The sequence below is a fragment of the Oncorhynchus kisutch genome, linkage group LG28 (assembly GCF_002021735.2).
Source record: "Oncorhynchus kisutch isolate 150728-3 linkage group LG28, Okis_V2, whole genome shotgun sequence".
In the NCBI taxonomy this organism is placed as follows: Eukaryota; Metazoa; Chordata; class Actinopteri; order Salmoniformes; family Salmonidae; genus Oncorhynchus; species Oncorhynchus kisutch.
In genome coordinates this window covers 5,248,021-5,271,042 of record NC_034201.2, presented here as the reverse complement: position 1 = coordinate 5,271,042, position 23,022 = coordinate 5,248,021, and the positions used below count along the sequence as shown (strand labels likewise).

The window sequence follows — 23,022 nt, the reverse complement described above, 5'->3', positions numbered from 1 at the left end:
GCGCTTTGCTAATGTCAACGTTGTGAAGAGTGCCCCATGGTGGTGGTGGGGTTATGGTATGGGCAGGCATAGGCTACGGACAACAAACACAATTGCATTTTATCGATAGCAATTTTAATGCAAAAATATATACCATGACGAGATCCTGAGACCCATTTTATTTTAAGGCATCTGTATTCCCAATCCATAGATCAGGGCATAATGGATTTATTTAAATTGACCGATTCTCATATTGAACTGTAACATTTTTTAAATTGTTGCATGTTGTGTTCATATTTTTGTTCAGTATAGAATGACTTTTCTACAGATCACTTTGGCAGCATTTACACAAGCAGGCCAATTCAGAATTTTTCACCCCAGTAATTGGTATTTAGACCAATCATATCAGATCTTTCACCTCAACATCTTTTCCAAGAGCTGACCTGATCGGCCAAAAGACCAATAAGTGATAAGATCAGAATTGGGCTGCCTGTGTAAACTCAGCCAAATAAGTAAAATATAGGATACATTCCCAATGACATTCTTTATTGTAGCCATGTGTGACAGGGCCGGGGGGTAACTGCCACTAACCAGGGGTTGCAGGCTCAGGATAAAAGTCCAATATGAAACGCTTTAATCGACATCCCTTTCAGTAAACATGTCACTCCATGCCCGTCAAAAAGTAGGCTAGCCAAAACAAACTGGTCGTGTCAAATGTAAATTTATTGAGTCTTACAAGTAACACAGAACAATGGGTCTTAATTTATCTAATATGAAAAAAGGAAATGAAAACATTTCAGGGGATTATCATTTTTAGATTTCAAATAAATGGTTCTGCAATCAGCAACCTGTAGATTTCATTTTCTGTAATGGACAAATAACGCTAAGCTACAGATTTACAGTATTTTCCCTGATTTCTATTAAAGCTTCATCTTACATATCCTTTTCAGTCTCAATCCACATGAGCTCAAACAAGTCCCTCAGTAAAAAATATGTTGTCAGGAGTTCCAATGCACAAAAGATTAAGAAGGGGGAGCTGGAGAACAATTGTTTAGTAGTATGTGGTTAGTGGCAATTTAGAACCTGAATGTAACAGATGAGTAAGGAAACTTTGATTCAAAACTGTGCAAGGTGTACCGTAGGCTGAGAGCACAATTTCTTTTTAGGAATACCTTCCAAATATTGAGTTGCACCCTCTTTTGCTCTCAGAACAGCCCCCAATTCGTCGGGGCACGGACTCTACAAGGTGTCGAAAGCGTTCTACAGGGATTCGGGCCCCATGTTGACTCCAGTGCTTCCCACAGTTGTGTCAAGTTGGTTGGATGTCCTTTGGGTGGTGGACCACTCTTGATACGCACGGGAAACTGTAGAGCATGAAAAACTCAGCAGCCTTGTAGTTCTTGACACTGGCAGTTCTTGCGCCATTCCCCTGTTCTAAGGCACTTAAAACTTTCACCCTCTGAATGGCACACAACCCATGCATTAATAGTGTCAAGGCTTAAAAAAAAATCCTTATTTAACCCGTCTTCTCCCCATCACCTACACTGACTGAAGTGGATTTAACAAGTGACATCAGTAAGGGATCACAGCGTTCACCTGGTCAGTCTCAAGGAAAAAACAAGTGTTCTTAATGTTTTGTACACAGTGTAGTCTGATTGTCAGACCTCAGTCAAAAGACCAATTAGTGGCATAAGATCAGAATTGCACTGCCTGTGTAAACACAGCCTATGAAATCATAAAGGTATACTTCAGGATTTTGCCAATGAAGCCCTTTATCTACTTCCCCAGTCAGATGAACTCGTGGATATCATTTCTTATGCTTCTGCGTGCAGTTTGAAGGAAGTTGCTAACTGGTGTTTGTGCAATTGCTAACTAGCATTAGCGTGCTGACTGGAAATCTATGGTAACTGCTGGCATGCTAGTAGATACCATAAATGTTCATTGTGCCAACGCTAGCTAGAATTGCCTCGAGAAACATACTGGATGCAGAGACATAAAACGGTATCCATGAGGTCATCTGACTCTGGGGAATTAGATAAAAGGGCTTCATTGCCAAAATCCCAAAGTATCCCTTTAAAAATAAACCACGAGATAACATTAAGGGTTCCCAATCAAGGTATGCAAATTGCAATTAGACAATTTAACCGGGCGATTAGGAAATGTAGAATAGACTTTGCAATGCAATACATGGGAGGTATAATACTGAATGGTGTCCTCTCGGCATTCATATCTTCTAAGCCAATGCAGCTGTGGAATGTTCTCTCTAGGCCATGGTGTTGTAGGCCTGTAGATGTATTGGCTATGGGATAAGAGTGAGAGGGTTGGCCGTTGTGTTGCAGATTAAGGGGGCGGGGGTAGGTGGATTTGAGCCGGTCAGTGGTGCATTGGTTACTCACCCAACATGCGTGGGACACAGTTGTCGATAGCCCTACCTCCCTCCGTTCAGCTGGCCTTTTGCATACCACTGCGTCCTTAGCCAATCAAAGCACAGCTGGAACACCTCAGTTTTGAGAGTGAACGCACGTCTCGCTGGAAATACCTCAGAAAAATATGCCACAACACAAACATGCGCAACAACTCCGGCAAACCCCAGCCTGATCATCCTCAATTACAATACGATAATTTCCTAAATCTGATTGACTACAGGTTATTTCAATCTGGAGGGACTACTTCAATGTTTATTGAATGACATATTAATGGCTCATTTCAATTTGGCTGATTACTTCCTTTAAAAACATAAATAGAATGAAGAAAAAAAACTACTACGACTACTGTAGATGGGTCATCTAATTCCCTTATGGAAAATGGCATCAGAACGAGGCATGAAAAGGCTGGATGATTTCTAGTCACATCAAACCCACATCAGGTGAGTCTGCAAAGGCTACGTAGTGTAAGTGCCTGGTGGAGTTAACCCTTATATGCCATACTAGGACTCCAATGAGGGGACATGGCCAGACATTCAGGCCCCTACGTCTGAACTGGGCGGGTTGGGCTTCCAGCATCCCAGATCTCAAAGAAATAATAAGATGAGTGCCTCGTTGTGCAGGAGTGGGGTCAATGAGGGGAAGTGTATGGTCGAAGTGCAGGCGTGGTCGGGGGCAGAGGGCTTTACCTTTGTGGGGACCTTCCACGGCATTGCGCGACTCTAATTCTCTTCCCCGTCACACGCAACATGGCATCCAGGGGCCCAGGAGCCATTTTAGCTGTAATAATTAGCGAGAAGGGAAAATGGCTGGAAGTGCAGTAAAAGTAACAAGGTCATGCACTACAGTTAACATCACAAAAAGCCATATATAACAAATCAATATTTTCCTAACAGAAATCAAAACTGATCCAGTAAGCAACTGTAGTCTACAACGCTACAAAAGACCTTCCCAACACCCACAGTTGACATGAGGTTTGTTGAGTGTTCTGAGGTACACTATATATACACACAAAAGTATGTGGACACCCAATCAAATTAGTGGATTCGACTATTTCAGCCACACAGCAATGAAATCTCCATAGACAAACATTGGCAGTAGAATGGCCTTACTGAAGAGCTCGGTGACTTTCAACGTGGCACCGTCATAGGATGCTACCTTTCCAACAAGTCAGTTTGTCAAATTTCTGCCATGCTAGAGCTGCCCCAGTCAACTGTGGGTGCTGTTATTGTGAAGTGGAAACATTTAGGAACAACAATGCCATGAAGTGGCCCACAAGCTCACACAACAGAACCGCTGAGTGCTGAAGCGATTAAAAATGGTCTGTCCTCGATTGCAACACTCGCTACAGAGTTCCAAACTTCAGCACAAGATCTGTTAGTCGGGAGCGTTATGAAATGGGTTTCTATGGCCGCACACAAGCCTAAGATAATCATGCACAATGCCAAGCATTGGCTGGAGTGGTGTAAAGCTCGCCACCATTGGACTCTAGAGCAGTGGAAACATGTTCTCTGGAGAGATTAATCACACTTTAGCATCTTGCAGTCCGACGGGTGTACCTGGGTTTGGTGGATGCCAGAACGTTGCCTGCCCGAATGCATAGTACCAACTGTAAATTTTGGTGGAGGAGGAATAATGGTCGGGGGCATTTTTTATGGTTCGGGCTAGGCCCCTTAGTTCCAGTGAAGGGAAATCTTAAGCAATCAATGACATTCTAGATGATTCTATGTTTCCAACTTTGTGGCAACAGTTTGGGGAAGGCCCTTTCCTGTTTCAGCATGACAATGCCCCCATGCACAAAGCAAGGTCCATAGAGAAACGGTTAGTCGAGATAGGTGTAGAAGAACTTGACTAGCCTGCACAGAGCCCTGACCTCAACCATCAAACACCTTTCGGATGAATTGGAATGCCGACTGCAAGCCAGGCCTAATCGCCCAACATCACTAATGCGCTTGTGGCTGAATGGAAGCAAGTCCCTGCAGCAAATGTTCCAACATCTAGTGGAAATCCTTCCCAGAAGAGTGAAGGCTGTTGCAGGAGCAAAGCAGGGACCAACTCCATATTAAATGCCCATCATTTTGGAACAAGATGTTCGACGAGCAGGTGTCCACATACTTTAGGTCATGTAGTGTAGGTGTAATGAAGTGGTAAAGCCCAATTGAGACCGGTTCAAAATGATCGTCACAGTTCATAGAAAATTAAATAATCAAGAATGTAAGAGCAGCAACTTCTCGCCTTCTGTTTCTATTTAGACGTGCAAGGCTGAAACAATTAGTCAATCCTTTGAAAAAACATGGAAACGATTTTACAGCAAGTTTAATCGCATGTCTAATAATTAAGCCGATGGGGCTAACATTTCCCATTTTAATTTTGAAAGATTACAGTTCGCATGGTGCTGCTTTGTTCTCCAACCAAATCACTCATTACTTAAGCTTGAGAAGTGTAACATTTCATTAGGTACTGAATAATAGGAACAAATATGTTTTCGCTCAAACCTGGGGAGCCTAATGGCTCCACATTCCATTTGAGACACTTCCTGAATTTGGTGGTCCAATTGAAGTAAACACGCTTACAGAATATGACTACCACGATCGCACAGGAAGTTTACTTCAACCAACAGAAAACAAAGAAAAAGAAAACCGTCAAAAGTTTGTCCCGTCAAACCACACAATGTACTGTGTGTGAGAAAAGCCCACTCGTTTTTGTCCTTTGGAGAAAAGGTGAGGCCCAAAATGGCAGTTGAATTCCCTCAGATCCTGAAAGGCATGCTTGAAGGAAGCCCTCTGCATGCACCTGCCACATCTCCATTTTACGTTTAGACCAAGAGGTCAAACCAGTTAAAAGTCACTAGGATAGTATTCATGGTATAATACAAATAGAGGAAAGCATTCATGTATCACAGGCTGCAAATTAAAAACTAGTTCCCCAAGAAAATGTGAGTTTGAAGCTAGACTATCAGATACTAAAATAGTCTGCTTTGTTGGCCTTTCTATCTGAGAGGTTTGATCAGATCTGACAGGTCATGTGAGACATGGGCAAGGACTACATTCCCCAGAGGCTGGCTGTGTGCAAGGAAAATGTGATCCCCCCCCCCCGGTGCAGTAAAGCGCCCGAGTGTCTCTCCCAAAGACCCAGCACCACACTTTATGGAGAGAAAGACTGATGACTGAGGTCTGTGTGTGTGTGTATTCCTGTGATTGTTATAAAAAGTGACTTATCAAAAACGCTTATATTGTTCCCCTAGATGGTTTACACATGCCCACACATACATACATGCACTCACACCGGTCCTTATGTAAAGCTACTTTGCCCCTTGCTTTAAATATTTTTTAAAACACAAGCGCTAAACCCAATAACCACTTTATTACCCAAATATCTACATTACGCTGGAACCTATTGGAACACTGACTTTCCATATTAAGTCTTTGATGAAGGCAATACAAATAAAAACAAATGGAATCTGGCCAATGGAAAAATAAAAATTCTCATCTATACACGTGAACTAATGGTTAAATTTGGAGGAGCTAAAGATCACCGAGGATAGAGGCATGGTCCTGCTAGCAACATGCATGGATTGATTTGGGCACCTCCTTTCCATGCTCTCACACACACACACACACAAATGTATTTGACAAAATATTCCAGCTAGGCTTTTAACAAGGCACTCCTCTGGTATGGATGAATATTCTTGCAAATTTGAGAATTTGTTTTGCTAAACTAAAATGTAGGGGATGAATAAGGATTACTTTTAGTTAAAGAGCACCCAGTACAATACACAATCAAGAAGAAACTACCATAACGACTTCCCAATACAGATTACTGTTTTGTGGGGCAGCTTTCTTATCAAGACCAGGCCTACAATAAAGTCAAATTAACTAGTTAGAAATGTGTTCAGATACGAAAAGCTGCAGAACAGGGGACTTATAAATGGGCACTTTGCAGTGATGCAGTCGGACCAGAACTACTCTCACACACAACATTCAAAACCCACACACACACACTGCAATCTAAAGGGTTATCGGTAGGGGGGCTCTGGCATGTGGAGGTGGGAGTAGTCAGGGCGGCGGAGGAGGGGCTCCTTGTGTGATGAAGGTGGCTCATACACTCTAGCTGGGGCGTAGGTGGCAGGCCCTGGGGGTGGGGCCTCCTTCTGGGGTGGGGCCTGCACGGGCATCTGATGGGTGGGCATCGTGGGGGGCATCTGGGTCGGGGCTGGTGGTGGGTAGCCATACTGGTACTGTTGGTACTGTTGTTGGTACTGCTGGTACTGTTGGTACTGCTGGACCTGCTGATAGTACTCTGCATAGCATCTGAAGTTGAGAAAAGCAACGCATTCAAAATATCAAAACTGCCCCAAAATGTGCAAATATCAAGGCATTTTTCAGAGGTGCATCACGTACCTGGCAATGGGGTCTCCGTCAGCAGCCGCAGGGTCCTCTGGTCGGCCGGGTGGTGTTGGGAGGAGGGCACGGCGTTTGGGGCGTGGCTGGGGAAAGGGCTGGGGCACGGGGTCAGGCAGCAGAGGGGCGGAGCGCCGCACTGGGCTGCGGTCCCGGTCCCCTGACTTAGTCCCCGCCTGCTGCTCAGCTAGAACCTGCTGGCCCTGCTGGAAGAAGCGGGCCCGTGCTGCCTCAAAGATGGCCTGGGCAGTGGGGTCTGCACCCCCCGTGGAGCCATAGGTGGAGCTACCGTTGTAGAAAGCAGAGGCCCCGCCGTAGGCCGGGTTACCAGCTGCCTGGGCTGACGATGCCTCCCCAGCTGCGCTGTCGTACTGGTTACTGTAACCTGCTGCGTCTGGTGTCGCTGAACTCTGATAGGCGGAGGCCTGGTTGGCTATAGAGTCATATACCTGATCCGCTACAGAGCCGTACACCTGGCTGGCGAGGGCACCGTAGACTGCAGGGCTCACTGGAGTACCATCTGTGGCGCTGGCTGCCGTCATGCCCTTTAGCGCAGCGTAGGTGGGATCAAAGCTTGTTGTGTTGTAGACAGAGTTGTGCAAGCTCTGCTGCACCTGAAGAGGCAGACCTGCAGCTGCAGCAACGGCAGCAGCCAGTACAGCAGCCTGACTCTGGTGGTGCTCCATATGAGGGTTGATGGAGGGGCTTTCAGTGGCATAGTGACTCATAACGGGGACCTTGGCTGTAGCCGTGGTGGGTTTACTGGGCTGCACATTGGAGAGCTCCACAGAGAGGGGTCGGCCTTTGAAGGTGGTACCATGGAGGGCCTCGATAGCCTGCAGCGCATCCTCCTTCCGCTCCATGTGCACAAAGGCATAGCCCGCCGAGGAAGAGAGCCTCGCTGTAAACAAGCACAGGAGGACAACACAGCGAGCTAATGAATTTAACCACCAAACTGTTTCCATTCAACAATTTTTATGAGAGGAAAGTATCTGTTGGATTAATAAAAAATATAAAAAAGAAACTCCCGATAAGCCTGACAGAAACAGCTGTCAATGTGAAAAAAATAATGTGTTTCTTTTGAACCTTTAGGCTACCTGCCGCCCAAATTGTCTGTACACTTTCCTAAATGTTTACAAAACAAAATACATGCGACAATTGTGTGTGTGTGTGTGGGGGGGGGGCACGGGGGAATAAAATATAATGCGTGCGACAAACGTTGATGGATATACAGTGCCTTGCGAAAGTATTCGGCCCCCTTGAACTTTGCAACCTTTTGCCACATTTCAGGCTTCAAACATAAAGATATAAAACTGTATTTTTTTTGTGAAGAATCAACAACAAGTGGGACACAATCATGAAGTGGAACGACATTTATTGGATATTTCAAACTTTTTTAACAAATCAAGAACGGAAAAATTGGGCGCGCAAAATTATTCAGCCCCTTTACTTTCAGTGCAGCAAACTCTCTCCAGAAGTTCAGTGAGGATCTCTGAATGATCCAATGTTGACCTAAATGACTAATGATGATAAATACAATCCACCTGTGTGTAATCAAGTCTCCGTATAAATGCACCTGCACTGTGATAGTCTCAGAGGTCCGTTAAAAGCGCAGAGAGCATCATGAAGAACAAGGAACACTCCAGGCAGGTCCGAGATTTAAAGCATCCCAAGGAGCACTGTGCAAGCGATAATATTGAAATGGAAGGAGTATCAGACCACTGCAAATCTACCAAGGCCTGGCCATCCCTCTAAACTTTCAGCTCATACAATACAAGGAGAAGACTGATCAGATGCAGCCAAGAGGCCCATGATCACTCTGGATGAACTGCAGAGATCTACAGGTGAGGTGGGAGACTCTGTCCATAGGACAACAATCAGTCGTATATTGCACAAATCTGGCCTTTATGGAAGAGTGGCAAGAAGAAAGCCATTTCTTAAAGATATCCATAAAAGGTGTCGTTTAAAGTTTGCCACAAGCCACCTGGGAGACACACCAAACATGTGGAAGAAGGTGCTCTGGTCAGATGAAACCAAAATTGAACTTTTTGGCAACAATGCAAAACGTTATGTTTGGCGTAAAAGCAACACAGCTCATCACCCTGAACACACCATCCCCACTGTCAAACATGGTGGTGGCAGCATCATGGTTTGGGCCTGCTTTTCTTCAGCAGGGACAGGGAAGATGGTTAAAATTGATGGGAAGATGGATGGAGCCAAATACAGGACCATTCTGGAAGAAAACCTGATGGAGTCTGCAAAAGACCTGAGACTGGGACGGAGATTTGTCTTCCAACAAGACAATGATCCAAAACATAAAGCAAAATCTACAATGGAATGGTTCAAAAATAAACATATCCAGGTGTTAGAATGGCCAAGTCAAAGTCCAGACCTGAATCCAATCGAGAATCTGTGGAAAGAACTGAAAAATGCTGTTCACAAATGCTCTCCATCCAACCTCACTGAGCTCGAGCTGTTTTGCAAGGAGGAATGGGAAAAAATGTCAGTCTCTCGATGTGCAAAACTGATAGAGACATACCCCAAGCGACTTACAGCTGTAATCGCAGCAAAAGGTTGCGCTACAAAGTATTAACTTAAGGGCCCGGAATAATTTTGCACGCCAAATTTAAGTTTTTGATTTGTTAAAAAAGTTTGAAATATCCAATAAATGTCGTTCCACTTCATGATTGTGTCCCACTTGTTGTTGATTCTTCACAAAAAAATACAGTTTTATATCTTTATGTTTGAAGCCTGAAATGTGGCAAAAGGTCGCAAAGTTCAAGGGGGCCGAATACTTTCGCAAGGCACTGTATATATATTATTTTACCAATTGTTTGTATAATAACCATCATAGCAAAGTAAACTTCCATTCACGCGATGCTATGTTGCGTGGCCCTCCTACTACGAGGTGAAAAAGCATTACAGACAAAATAAGTGATGAACTTCACAGCGTGGTTCCATTAAATATCTTAATTTGAATGCTGGTAATATGATGATCGGTGCTTGGCTGCCAATTACATCGAGATACTCTTGACAAATAAAAAATAATCCTGCTCTTGTCCATAATCTCATCATGTACCCTCTGAACTTTACCCATGAGCGTGCGTGCCAAGACCAGTGGGCAAATTGGTTGATTATCGCAAAACCACCAGAGTTAAAAATGGGCTGGCGACACATAGAACTTCGTTTTTTTATTTGGCAAATGAAGTTATACGACAGTGCTTTTTATGTGCAGTCAATACGCACAGCTTTTTATCCGCAACAAGCCAGTCTGATGGAAACAGCTCTGCCATGAAAATGGGCATATTTTTTTGTGCAAATATTATTCGCTTCAACCTTTCGACGTGCCTCCAGAGTGGCACATTGGTCTAAGGCACTGCATGGCTGTGCCACTAGAGATTCTGGGTTCGAGTTCAGGCTCGGTCGCAGCCAGCGTCGTCCCAGGTTAGGGGAGGGTTTGGCCGGCAGGCTTGTCCTTGTCCCATCGCGCACTAGCGAACCTGTGGCGTGGCAGGCCTGGGCGCAGTGCACGGTGACACGGTCACCAGGTGCTTCCTCCGACACATTGGTGCGGCTGGCTTCCGGGTTAAGTGGGCACTGTGTCAAGAAGCAGTGAGGCTTGGTTGGGTTGTGTTTCAGAGGACGCAAGGCTCTCAACCTTCGCCCCTCCCGAGTCCATACGGGTGTTGCAGCAAAGAGAAGACAATTGGATACCACGAAATTGGGGAGAAAAAGGGGTAAAAGTAACAAAAAAACATTATGACAAGTGGATGGAGACCTAGCTACAAACAAGAACATTTAGTCTATTTACCAAATTGAAGTTTTGCTGTATGTAGACAAAGTAAATGCATGAAAAGGCGTGGGGAAACGACATGGCTCACCTTTGACCTTATCACACTCCAGAACTTTCCCAAAGGTCTGAAAGAGCTCTTGTAGGTCCTCAGCAGAACACATGGCACTAAGGTTCCCAACAAACACCTTGGTGGAGTTCAGGGGCCGCCCGCGGGACTCTTCAACCACTAGGTTGCGGCCTCGGAACTCCCGTCCATTCAGTTCTCTTATGGCTCGATCAGCAGCACCATCTCCCTGAAGGTGGATGAAGGCAAACTGCCTGAGTAAACTACAGGTGACCACCTGTCCGTATGGACCAAAGAGCTGTGTCAGGTCCTCCTGAGAGGTATCCAACGCCAGGTTCCCCACAAAGAGCTTTATAGCATTGTTCTTATCTGTCGACTCCATGGCTGGGCACACCTGGGGAAAGAACAGGAGGGTGTCACTGACCTAGCTAAGTTAGTTTATCTTTCAGCTGGTTCGATTCCAGGCTGTATCACAACCGGCCGTGATTGAGAGTCCCGTAGGGCAGCGCACAATTGGCCCAGGGTTTGGCCGGTGTAGGCCGTCATTGTAAATAAGAATTTGTTCTTAAAATTATTTTAAAACATTTAAATGACAGAACTGAAAAGGGACATGTACTCTATAGGCAAATAATGAATATGGTAGTTTAATCGAACGTGACGTGTAATTAACAATATTTTAAAACATGAAGATAAACTGCTGGCAATGATTCAGTTAATTGGCTAACATTTGCAAAGCTTGCTAGCTAGCATTTGCAATGCTAAGTTAGCCAACTAGTTACTGTTAGTTCCCTCCCCCCCTTATCGAGTCGAGGTGGCATCAATTCGGAGATGCTTGGCAACAACAGACCGGGAAACATGAGATGGTCATAGAATCACTCGAAACTGCTGTATATTACAAAACATAAATTAGCCGAGGTCACAAGATAAATCTAGGCACGCTAGCTAAAATGATCAAATCGGCGCGGATTGGAGTTAGTAACAGTAGCTAGCCAAGTTAGCTTGCTGGCTAGCTAAGCTAGCAATCTTGCGTCGCGTTGTGTTTTCATAAGCGGTTACATATATTTGCAACAATTCCGAGTATACTGTACATTTGAACACCCCATTGTGTATTCATAACAATTGCCGAGTTCAACAAAAAAAATAACAATAGTTTAACTCAAACCAACAAAAAAATAGCGAAGCACACTGCGCTTCCATCTTACCTAACGCGGTGCAATATTTTCAATGACCACATCCGGTTCCGATCTTTGAGCGAGTGACGTATGATAGTTCCTACAAAGACTGGAGCAGAACCCGTGATTTTAATGCTGCACAAGGCTGGCTACAATATTTTTGCTACAATGTGAGCATCAGAACATGAGCAAATTGTTTGAGTGGTGTGTACAACAAATAGGCTACCACTTAGTGTTTCAACCATTTAGGTCCTTCTTATTGTTGCATTTAACATGTCTGTCTATCTAAGTCTCCGTTGCAAAAGTGTGTGCGCCAAATTAAACGGACATTTGTTCTGTAAAATATTGACCTGTTTCCTGACTGCTGCATACATTTGTTTACAATGGTGATGATGACCACTCAGATGTTTAGAAATCATTTATGCAGATGAATTATATAACCCTCTTTCACAAAGGACAGAATAAACAATAGATTTGAATTGTGTTTTAGTGGCGATTTTCCCGTTGACAATACTTTATTCAGGAGATGTTTCACAAGGTGGTTACGGGCGCATGCGTATTTAGCCTTGGTCCCAGCCAGGTTTGTTTCTCTCCAAACTGAATGGAAAATATAAGGAAGACAGAGCAGAGGAATGCGAGGAACTTCTGAATCACAGCTACACAGAGAGATCTCTGCCTGGACAGTCCAGACAGCGCCAACATGGCATGTCAATAGATCTCGGTCTATTACAGTTGTCTATACTTTAGACGTTTCTGTGGCATTTGGACATCCAGGGATTAAGTGGAATTTACAGCAGGCTATTCAGCATAATCTCTCACACGACAGGGGATCGGAAAGATTAAGGTAAATTGTGTCATGTTGCCATTTATTTTAAAGTGTAAAATAAGAAACAGTTGAATCTTTGTTTGATTACTGAAATCACGAGACCTGGCACCGATTAACTGAAGGTATGTAAAAAGAGTACATATCACGGAAGTTACAGAGTTTTACAGAGTTACCTCTTACAGAGTTACAGATCGTGTCAGTAAATACAACGTGTGGAGTACGTTGGAGGCCAATACCATGTCCACAAATATGATGGTGTAAATGTATTATTATCATAAAAAAAGATACAAAATCAAAATGTTCTATTTACTGAAATAACCTTTGATTTCATGGTCTGTTATTACAATATAGTCGACGGTTAATTATGCCTATATTTTTCACCCGTGGTTCCCCAACATAAAAAATGGTATAACTCCAGTAATAAACCAATCATAAAAATGCTTGTTTGGTATTACAACTTTATGTAGTTCTGGTGATATATTCAGGTCCTGTCAGGTCACATTTGTTTTATTGTCAGTATTACAATAGTCTCATGAGGTTCAAAAGTGGGCTCTGGTATAGGCTATTCATTCTGGACATTTTGTTGCATTATTGTGAATTCAAATTGAAGATACTGCCTTACATTTTAGACTTGCACCTCTCAGTTGTTTCAAAGTTAGATTTGCATTTTCGCACACGGCTCAGTAGGTTTGGAGTGTTTTCAGTGCCTGTCTCTACCACCTCACCAAGTCTAGACTTGCCAAACCTCTAGCGGGAAGTTGGGCAGCCAGCATCACCACCCCTTCTCTCAAATATTGTGTTGGACTCAGGACTGTCTTATACAGCAGCAGCAAATCCCTGGAGGGAAGTTGGAGGAATAGACATCCTGTCATTTCCCATAATAACAGCCTGTAAACCACCTCTGTTAAAATATAGCCGCACCTTCTCACATTCAAAGGGTTTAACAAGCGAACACAAAATTATACTTCAGTCCTAGCAAGTTCACTGTTGATGGTAGGATCCTTAGGATATGCACACGTTACAACACCCTCGCAATTGTGGTGAGTCTTACTCTGATGACATACACCTTCCAGATTACTCTGAGGAAGGAATAGGGTGTGGGAGTTTCCCAAAATTATGGAGAAGTAGTGGTCAGCACGGAACACAGGGCACGTCATGACATGATGCCTGCTAGTGGCACCAGAAGGGAACAGGAAGAGTGCTGATTCCGAAGCATTGGTATGATGAAGAGCAGAATGGGAAGCATCATTGTGGCAACTTGTCCTTAAAGCCTAACCACATAACTGCATGGTGCATAGATACCATACAGTACCTGTTTGTGCATGCTGTACACTCTGTTCCACAGATGCAGGAGGACCCGGTGTATGATTTCCCTGAGCCGGTCGGGGAGCTGGTAGGAGAGAGGCAGGCTTGTCCTCAGCATGGCTCCCTGAAGAACATCAGTGTGCTGGACCGTCTGCTTCTCACACACCCCGTCTGGCTGCAGCTGTCCATCAACTCTGCCACCGCTCTGCACATCCTACAGCGGGAGCCGCCTGGGGTGAGACACACACGCACACCGCACTGACGCGCACACACAAAACACAACCTAAGTGTGTATATCTCTGCCTTTCCGTAGACCTTTCTGGTGCGCAAGTCCAACACCTCGCAGAAGAAAGTGCTGTGTGTCAGGCTTGCAGACGACAGCGTTCCCTCCTTTGTCAAACAATTTGTCCTCCGCGAAGTGGACTCTAGTGAGTGATGAAAGAACAAGGCAGGGATGTTGTTTCTACAGCCTGTTGATATGAATAACAAGGGCTTTTAACTAATGACCTTGTTCTTGCTCCTCCGTCTCTCTTCCATTCACAGCCTTCTCTTTGGAGAAAGCGGCTATCGGTTTCCCTGACCTCTTCCGGCTCATTGCCTTCTACTGTGTTAGCCGGTATGGGCCTTTTACTTGGCTTCACAGTTCAAAACTCAAAAGGCACTTGCACATCTGAGCTCTCTTTGTTGCAGGTGCATGGTAACAGTTGAATAAGATGAGAAAAAAAAGAAGAAACCCGCACACTGCTGTTTCCCGATGGCCTTGATGATACGTAAAGCTAAATAAAGAGCAGTGATTCTTGGCTTCACTGTAGAATGGGTTTAGGACATTTAGACAACTAATGTCAACCAGTGTTATCCATCTAGATCTGCATTATCTCTCATTATTGGTCCAAATCATATCCTACTAGAATTAGACCTGTTTATAAAACCCATGTGCTGTCTATTTCAGGGATGTGTTGCCCTTCCCACTGGAGCTCCCTGAGGCCATAGTCAAGGCTTCATCCCACAAACAGCTGGAGTCCATTTCACACATGGGCGTGGGTAGGTACCACAGAGTGGCTCAGAGATCTGATCAACCAAGATGTTGGCAATCGTTGTAATGCTAGCTGCCATTGTGTACCGTACACCACTCGTCAAGGATAGCGTTGAGGAAGTATGCCGACACAGTTTTGCTTATTTTTCATTCAGAGTTCTGGAGTTCCCAGCTGAACTTCAGAGGTCCACGCAATGGGCCCCCACCAGTCGAGGCGGCACCACTGCCCCCTAGCCCCACCCCTGAGGACTGTGCCACGCCCCAGGAGAGCCCCACCCTGTTCCAGGAGTTCTGCCCCATCCAAACACGCAGCCCCCGGGAGTTGAACTGTGGGGCAGCAGGTCAAGGGGCTCTCTGTTTCATCAACCCACTCTTCCTGCAATCCCATCCTGCACTGCACAAACGCCACCAGTTCAAGCGCAGCCTCAAGGTGCGTGTCTCGACTGAGAACTCTAGCCCTTTGTCCCCACCAGTTGCCCCTCCCCCTCCCCCACCTTTGCTGGCCAAGAAAAATATTAAGAGCAAGAAGGTCCAGCGGGCCAGTGGAGCAGTGGAAGCCAGAGTGGAGGGTGAGGGAGGGACAGCACCCTTCCAGGAGGACTCAGACTATTTGCAGCCATGCTTGGTTCTTCCAGTTCTTCCGCAGAAGACCAGGGTCACACCCACACTGTCTCCCACTGCAGAGGAGGACTACCATGTGCCCTTAGGTCTCCTGCAGGGACTGGCCCAGGAAAAAGTAGGTGAGGAGGAGGTGGGTCTCCTGCTGGAGCAGAGGTATGCTCCCTCCCTGAGTGAGCTGGACAGCAGCAGTTCCCTCAGCAGCCTGGAGGAGGCAGAGGAGAGCTCAGAGCGAATTCCCCTCACCAGGGGTACCAGTAACCCCTCACCCCCATGCACCTTGCCCCCACGTAAGCCCGTCTCAGTCCTGCGCAAGCTGAGTGCAGTCTTCGTGTCCTTCTTCGTGCCAGAGAAGCGTGTGACGAGGCTGGTGGAGGACCTGTCCCGTGACAGGAGGATTGCGTTTGGTGTCCTGGTGCAGGATTTCCTCAGGCAGCAGCGGGAGGCGATCAAGCCTCAGTGCCAGAGATCTAGCGTAGAGCTACTGCAGGGCATTCGCTTCTTCCTCTCCCAGGCCAAGACCTTCCTGCTGGACTGTGGAGACCTAGAACCCCCAATTGAGACCATGGTGCCTGATGATGAAAAAGGTACAGCAACATTGATCCCCAATGCAAACAGCAGGCATAAGTCAAATAAACAGTAAAAATAATTTTAAATACAACTATTGCTACCATGTTTCCCTCTACAGGTAATGACATGTGACCTCATGAATGTGTGTTTGTGTGCAGACCTGGTGCTGGAGAAAGCCATGTTCCGCTGTGTGCTGAAACCTCTGAAGGGACAGATAGACAGGACACTGCAAACTCTGCATGAGCGAGACGGTTCCACCCAGAGCATGGCAGAGAGCCTGGCTGTGGCCAGGGGAAAGACCCCGTTGGAGTGTTTTGGAGTGCGGGTGGGAGTGCCGGATGCTGCCGGTGTGGAGAAGGTGCGGCAGAAGTTAGCTCTCATGAGGCGGGCTTACTCGCCCATTGACAAGGTTGTGCTGCTACTGCAGGTCTGCAAGCTCATCTATAAAGCCATGACGGACAATTCAGGTGAGGGATTTTTTTATGAGAGAACATGGTAAAGAAATAAACCTTACAGAACCAACAGCTGCTATCCCTTCCATTCGTGGTAAAGTTGTCTTGTCTCCATGAGCAGGCAAGGAATTCGGTGCGGATGACTTCCTACCAGCCCTGTCCTATGTCATTGTACAGTGTAACATGCCAGAGCTGTCTGTGGAGGTGGAGTACATGATGGAGCTGCTGGAGTCATCGTGGCTGACAGGGGAGGGTAAGGCTGACGGAAAACGATCAAACCGTTAACCACAACTACAGTACCAGTCAAAAGTTTGGACACACCTACTCATTCCAGGGTTTTTCTTATTTAAAAAAAACTATTTTCTATATTGTAGAATAATAGTGAAGACATCAAAACTATGAAATAACCCATGTAATCAGGGAAAGGAGATACCTAGTCAGTTGTACAACTTAATGCATTCAACTGAAATGTGTCTTCTGCATTTAACCCAACCCAGAGAGGTGCGGGGGGCTGCCATAATTGACATCCACGTCTTCGGCGCCCGGGTAACAGTGGGTTAACTGCCTTGCTCAGGGGCAGAACGACAGATTTGTACCTTGTCAGCTCAGGGATTCGATACAGCAACCTTTCAGTTACTGGCCCAACGCTCTAACCACATGTAGGAACCCCCAAAAAAGTTTAACAAATCAAATATATTTTATTCTTCAAAGTAGCCACCCTTTGCCTTGAGGACAGCTTTGCACACTCTTGGCATTCTCTCAATCAGCTTCATGAGGTAGTCACCTGGAATACATTTCAATTAATAGGTGTGCCTTGTTCATTTGTGGAATTTCTTTCCTTCTTAATGTGTTTGAGCCAAACAGTTGTGTTGTGGTATACAGAAGATAGCCCTATTTGGTAAAAAACCAAGTCCATATTATGGCAAGAACAGCTCAAATAAGCGAAGAGAAACGACAGTCCATCATGACTTTAAGACATGAATGTCAGTCAATCCAGAAAATTTCAAGAACTTTGAAAGTTTCCCTCAAGTGCTATGATGAAACAGGCTCTCATGAGAACCGCCACAAGAAAAGAAGACTAAGTTCTTTAGAGTTACCAGCCTCAGAAATTGCATCCCAAATAAATGCTTCACATTGTTCAAGTAACAGACACATTTCAACATCAACTGTTCAGAGACTGCGTGAATCATGCCTTCATGGTCCATTTACTACAAATAACCACTGCTAAAGGACACCAATAATAAGAAGAGACGTGCTTGGGCCAAGAAACACAAGCAATGGACTTTAGACCTGTGGAAATCTGTCTTTTGGTTTTTGTCCAAATTTGGGATTTTTGGTTCTAACCGCCGTGTCTTTGTGAGATGAACAGATGATCTCAGCATGTGTGGTTCCCACCATGAAGCATGGGGTGGTGGTGTGGGGGTGCTTTGCTGGTGACAATGTCTGGGATTTATTTAGAATTTAAGGCACACTTAACCAGCATGGCTACCACAGCATTTTGCAGTGATACGACATCTCATCTGGTTTGCGCTTAGTAGGACTATCGTTTGTTTTTCAACAGGACAATGACCCAACACATCTCCAGGCTGTGAAAGGGCTATTTGACCAAGGAGATTGATGGAGTGCTGCATCAGATGACCTGGCCTCCACAATCACCCGACCTCAACCCAATTGTGATAGTTTGTGCTCAGCATATGTGGGAACTCCTTCAAGACTTGGAAAAGCATTCAAGGTGAAGCCGGTTGAGAGAATGCCAAGTTATCAAGGCAAAGGGTGGCTAATTTGAATAATATAAAATATAAACAAATCAAAATATATTTTAACACTTATTTTGGTTAATACATGATTCCATGTGACATTTCATAGTTTTGATGTCTTCAGGATTATTTTATAATGTTGAAAATAGTAAAAAATAAAGAAAAACCTTTGAATGAGTAGGTAGGTGTGTCCAAACCTTTGACTGGTACTGTATATACACAAGTATTTATGCTTTAAATGTGAAATATTTCAAATAGTATATGATGCCAAATAGCCATCATAATCCAGTGTTGCAATGTTTATACTAGGTGGGTACTACCTGACCAGTGTGTATGCCAGCCTGTGCCTGATCCAGAGCCTGCCTGAAGAAATGCCCTCTAGCGGGCTGACCCAGGGGGCCAGAGACTCCCTGAAAGACTGGAGTCGGCGCCGGAGCAGCCAGGCTCTGAGCCAGAAAAAAATACAAGAGCAACTGGTACGACTCAAATGATTTATTAGCACCAATGCTGTATAGAATTACACACCTACCACTAACACTAAACAGAAACCAACACATACCTAAGGTATTTGGAATTATATGTGACAGTTGGAAATCCCTGTAATCCCAAAGTGACCAGTAGGACTGCTTTGATGTGAACTGTTCTCATGGGAAACTTTCTTTTAATTGTGTGTTGCAGAGGTTTGTCAAGGTTCTGTTTCAAGATGGAGAAAGCAGCTGGATAAAAACCCTGCAGTGGAGGGCAGGAGTTAGTGGGGAGGCCCTGACCCAGCTCTGTGCTGCTAAGTTTGGGGTAGACGACCCAGGACTGTACAAGCTGTACTGGCGGAGTGAGGGGGAGATTCAAGCCCTCCCAGCCCAGGCCCAGATCCAGGACCTACAGGGCCAAGGCAGCAGTGGAACACCCCTCATATACCAGAAAGCCAAACAGGATGGACTCAAGACTTGCAAACTAACAAGAGAGGCGGCTGTGGACCTTGTGGAATCACCTTGAGTACCCACGCATTGTGAACGTTTTCTTAAGAAAGACTTGCTTCGTGCTTTATTCTTAAAATATGTTAAATGAACATTTGCCTGGGTGGATATTGCAAAGTACCTTAGACATTCTGTTTACTGTTTGGTTCGAGCCCTGAATGCTGATTGGCTGACAGCCGTGGTATATCAGACCGTATACCACGTGTGTGACAATTTATTTTTACTGCTCTAATTACATTGGTAAACAGTTTATAATAGCAGTAAGGTACCTTGGGGGGGTTTGTGATATATGGCCAATCTACCATGGCTAAGGGCTGTGTCCAGGCACTCCGCGATGCCCTTATTTCAATGTTTATCAGTTCATGCAGCTCATTACACCAGTTCCCAGAGATAACTTTAATAATGCATGAGAAACAAACTGAACAGACATTGATATTAAAAGAACAAAAAATTATATTTTATTTTTGTACAGGCTGTTTCTTACCAACCTCACCAAGAGAATTTGCAGTACTGTCTACCCTTTCACAAATGCATTGCTTTTGACCATGTCACAGTAGTGCTTCAAGTGCCCTGGACACAAGGGACAAACAACTTACCCAATGAGTAGTATTATTGGGAGGGACTTCTTTAAAAATAAAAATTGTCAATTTTCTCTAAGACAAACAGAAATTGAAATGTGTCGACATAAAAAGGTTAATATGGTGGTTTAGACTTGATTGACAGATTAGTTGATGGCGAACCGTGTATGGTCCCCTTGAGTCACTTTTCTTTTCTACACCCTGGCCTCGTTTCAAACTGACTCCAAGGTCCTACCACTAGGAACTTTTGAGTTCCTTCAGCTGTCAAATTTGCATGACATTGCTTACACCGTTCCTATCCTTCCTGATACCGTCAGAGGGAAATGAAGAACTGCATAACGTTAAGGGCTTAATGTAGTTACAAACGGTGCCTCTGAGGGCGAAGAATGTCTCCAGGCTCATAAATCACAGCCATAACCACCTGCGCATTCCACTCACGACTGATTTGTAAATTCATTTTGACAGTGCACCGAAAGATCAATTCCTATGACAAGTCCACACAGGCCGGGCGTGTCTCAGTCAGGAGCGGGCGTGGGCATGACGGCAGCATGTCTGGGTCTTAGCGCTGCTCTGGCTGTGTATCTGCACCGTTCACTCAGAACCAGCAGGGGGCATCCCTCTTGTTCAGCTCCAGCAGGTGGGCCTCCACCTCCTCGGAGTCGTCGGCAAACCGCTCTGTGAAAGAGCAGATCAGTCCAGCCGCGCTGCCCTCGTATTCCACGAGCTCCACACTGTCACCTGCATCAGACAAACACGCAACAAGAATTCCAAGGACACGTGTGCCAGTAGAATGGTTTAGGGTGATACACCGTCTTTCCGTGAAGGTTGACCACTTAGTAGGACGATGTTAAACATGAAGAGCTGTGCCATGTAAATGTGGATAACCGTCTTGGCATTAAGACAGGGAAGACTAACCTTTGACCCTTGTGTTGGCCTGAACAAACATCTTGCGAGCCTCTTTGCGCTGGAGAACCGTCTCCCGCAGGCACAGGAAGTTGTGAGAACCACCGTCGGACACGGCCGAGTAGCCCTCATACAGAGCTCTGCCTCCCTCCACGTCGGCTGTGGACTTGAGGACCTGCAGGGACAAAAGACAATAATGGGTCAAAATGGAAACTTTGTTCAACTTTTATTGTGAATATTGACGGCTGATCATCTATCCCGGTAATCCCAGCCACGATCAAGACATTTCCAAGCCTTCTACAGCTGTACCTGTAGTTTGCATAGGAACCTCTCGATGGCACCCTTGCCCACAGTGTGGATCTTGCTGCGGTCCAGCGTTATAAGGGCATCTGGGCGCCCATCTTTTCCTGTGCTCTCCTTCAGGGTCACCAGCCCCTCGCCAGCCTCCAGGAGCACCCGCAGGATCACAAAGCGAGCTTGCATGTGGGCCTGAGACAGAGAACAGGGGGTCTAGTTAAACACACAGCGGGATAAGACACACACACAGGCAGTGGGGAAGATATTCAATGAGCTATAGAGTCAGAAAGCTAGCATGATCAAGTGAGGATGATGTACTTCGTAAATGATTGAACTTTAGTGTAGCTGACCTGTCTCCAGCTCTTGCTCTCGGAGGTGTAGAACTCAAGTCCCAGCAGGCCAGCGCGCACCATGTTGAGCCAGTTGACGTACACCACTTCCTCTGCATCCTCGCCCTCATGGCCAAAGATACTGCAAACCCAGGGACAACATCCTCGTTAGAGCGTCCTGACCCACATAAGATCACCGTTAATACATTCGGCTTTTATATTAAAAATGTAGGTTTAGTGACTACAGAGCACGGCTAAACAGACCAGAGTACGGCTAAACAGACCAGAGCACGGATTAACAGACCTGAGCACGTGTTTGTTGAGACAGAGGTAGAGCCCCACACACTCGGCCCTGCACTCTTCATAGGAGCAAGAAATGGTGGAGAATTTGCTGTCCCATGTTTCGTTGCCTTTGTACCAGGTGGTGATCTGAAGCACAGAAACCATACTCTACACCAATACTCCTCACTTAAACCCCTTCATCGGCAACCAGACATTTTAACATTGGTCACGATCACCAGCCTTAAAACATATAGTTTAACCGAACCACAACAATCCATCACGCTCTCTCAAAATCATTCTCGAGACCAAAGCGAAAGAATAAAGAAAATATACATAAATAAATAAAAGTATGATCCCAAATGACTGAGGCTTACCTTTTCTCCAGTCTCAGGATTGCGAACATTATCTTGCTCGAAGTTGAAAGTTCCCTTCTCATCCTGTACACATAACACATCAAAAAAACACAATCAGTCACAAAGCACTGTGCATCCCCCGTTCAGAGACTACATAACAGTAAACACAATGGATTTTAAACCAGACGTTTTAACACACTAAAGGGGCAAGCCGTTCAAACAATAAAACGGTGGCGCCCCACCACTATTGTGGTGAACAGCTGGGCGATTGAGCTGGAGAAACGTAAACACTCAAATTCATAGAAAGGGCTATAGATGCAAGGACTGACCATACAGGACATGAACATGGATGGAGATGGCTCTCTCTCACCTGGACAAAGAGCTTTCCACTGCCATGGCCCAGCAGCTCATGGAGGCCAACCTGCACCTCAAAGGAGGGCCCCTTCCACTTAATGTACACATCCTGAAAGAAACAGACAGAGGACCATTGAAGGAAAAAAAAGATCTGATGGGCATAATTGTATCCCCCCCATCAAGTCTTCGTGGTTATTTGGTATGGCACGGAGGTCATGGTTAGAAAGTTGATTACCTTGTCTTCTTCATCCAGGAAGGTGAGCTTGTCTTTCTGGGTAGCGTATGCCACAGCCAGAACATTTCCCAGGGAGACATTCTTAAAGCCCTCCGACTGTCTGATATCGTCATCTAGACAAACACAGACACACACTCTGAGATAACAGGCATAATTCCATGGTAACAGAATTAAAATGCCGCCCCCCCCAAAAAATCAATGTTTAACAAACCTTAAAACTATGCACTAGGACTTATTTGAAAGATGTACACTATTTTATTTTTTCCCCAGAAACACATTTACTGGAAAAAATGTGCAGGTGCAAAGTTTGGTAACAGACTGACGA

The 23,022-nt window shown here is 45.3% G+C and overlaps 3 protein-coding genes across 4 annotated transcripts in view; 1 reads left to right on the top strand and 2 right to left on the bottom strand.

The window, feature by feature from the left end:
• Window positions 1-681: 681 nt before the first annotated feature.
• On the bottom strand, window positions 682-11,979 carry LOC109872943 (RNA-binding protein 4B-like). The gene is made up of 4 exons (XM_020464375.2): window positions 11,862-11,979; window positions 10,684-11,053; window positions 6,803-7,703; window positions 682-6,712 (listed from the first exon to the last, which is right to left on the bottom strand). Exons 2-4 carry the CDS (start codon window positions 11,039-11,041, stop codon window positions 6,418-6,420), a joined length of 1,554 nt encoding a protein of 517 aa, XP_020319964.2. The 5' UTR covers window positions 11,042-11,053; window positions 11,862-11,979; the 3' UTR covers window positions 682-6,417.
• A 438-nt stretch (window positions 11,980-12,417) lies between these two features.
• Window positions 12,418-20,069, top strand: LOC109872723 (ras and Rab interactor 2). Of its 2 annotated transcripts, none has more exons than XM_020464025.2 (10): window positions 12,418-12,675; window positions 14,003-14,197; window positions 14,276-14,390; window positions 14,506-14,578; window positions 14,912-15,003; window positions 15,151-16,200; window positions 16,342-16,650; window positions 16,757-16,888; window positions 18,702-18,868; window positions 19,071-20,069. In XM_020464025.2, the coding sequence occupies exons 2-10, from the start codon at window positions 14,003-14,005 to the stop codon at window positions 19,383-19,385; spliced, it is 2,448 nt and encodes an 815-aa protein (XP_020319614.1). In that variant the 5' UTR covers window positions 12,418-12,675; the 3' UTR covers window positions 19,386-20,069. The 2 variants fall into 2 exon arrangements, with proteins under 2 accessions (XP_020319614.1, XP_031664308.1); XM_031808448.1 differs by having other exon boundaries at window positions 14,653-15,003.
• Window positions 18,870-23,022, bottom strand: part of LOC109883621 (dipeptidyl peptidase 3-like) — a 9,175-nt gene continuing 5,022 nt past the window's right edge. The window contains exons 11-18 of the mRNA XM_031808449.1: window positions 22,698-22,810; window positions 22,479-22,571; window positions 22,130-22,192; window positions 21,778-21,902; window positions 21,495-21,615; window positions 21,157-21,336; window positions 20,860-21,022; window positions 18,870-20,682 (exon numbers count right to left, since the gene is read on the bottom strand). Of these exons, the coding sequence (XP_031664309.1) occupies window positions 20,540-20,682; window positions 20,860-21,022; window positions 21,157-21,336; window positions 21,495-21,615; window positions 21,778-21,902; window positions 22,130-22,192; window positions 22,479-22,571; window positions 22,698-22,810 (1,001 nt within the window). The 3' untranslated portion in view covers window positions 18,870-20,539. The remainder of the gene's footprint in view (window positions 20,683-20,859; window positions 21,023-21,156; window positions 21,337-21,494; window positions 21,616-21,777; window positions 21,903-22,129; window positions 22,193-22,478; window positions 22,572-22,697; window positions 22,811-23,022) is intronic.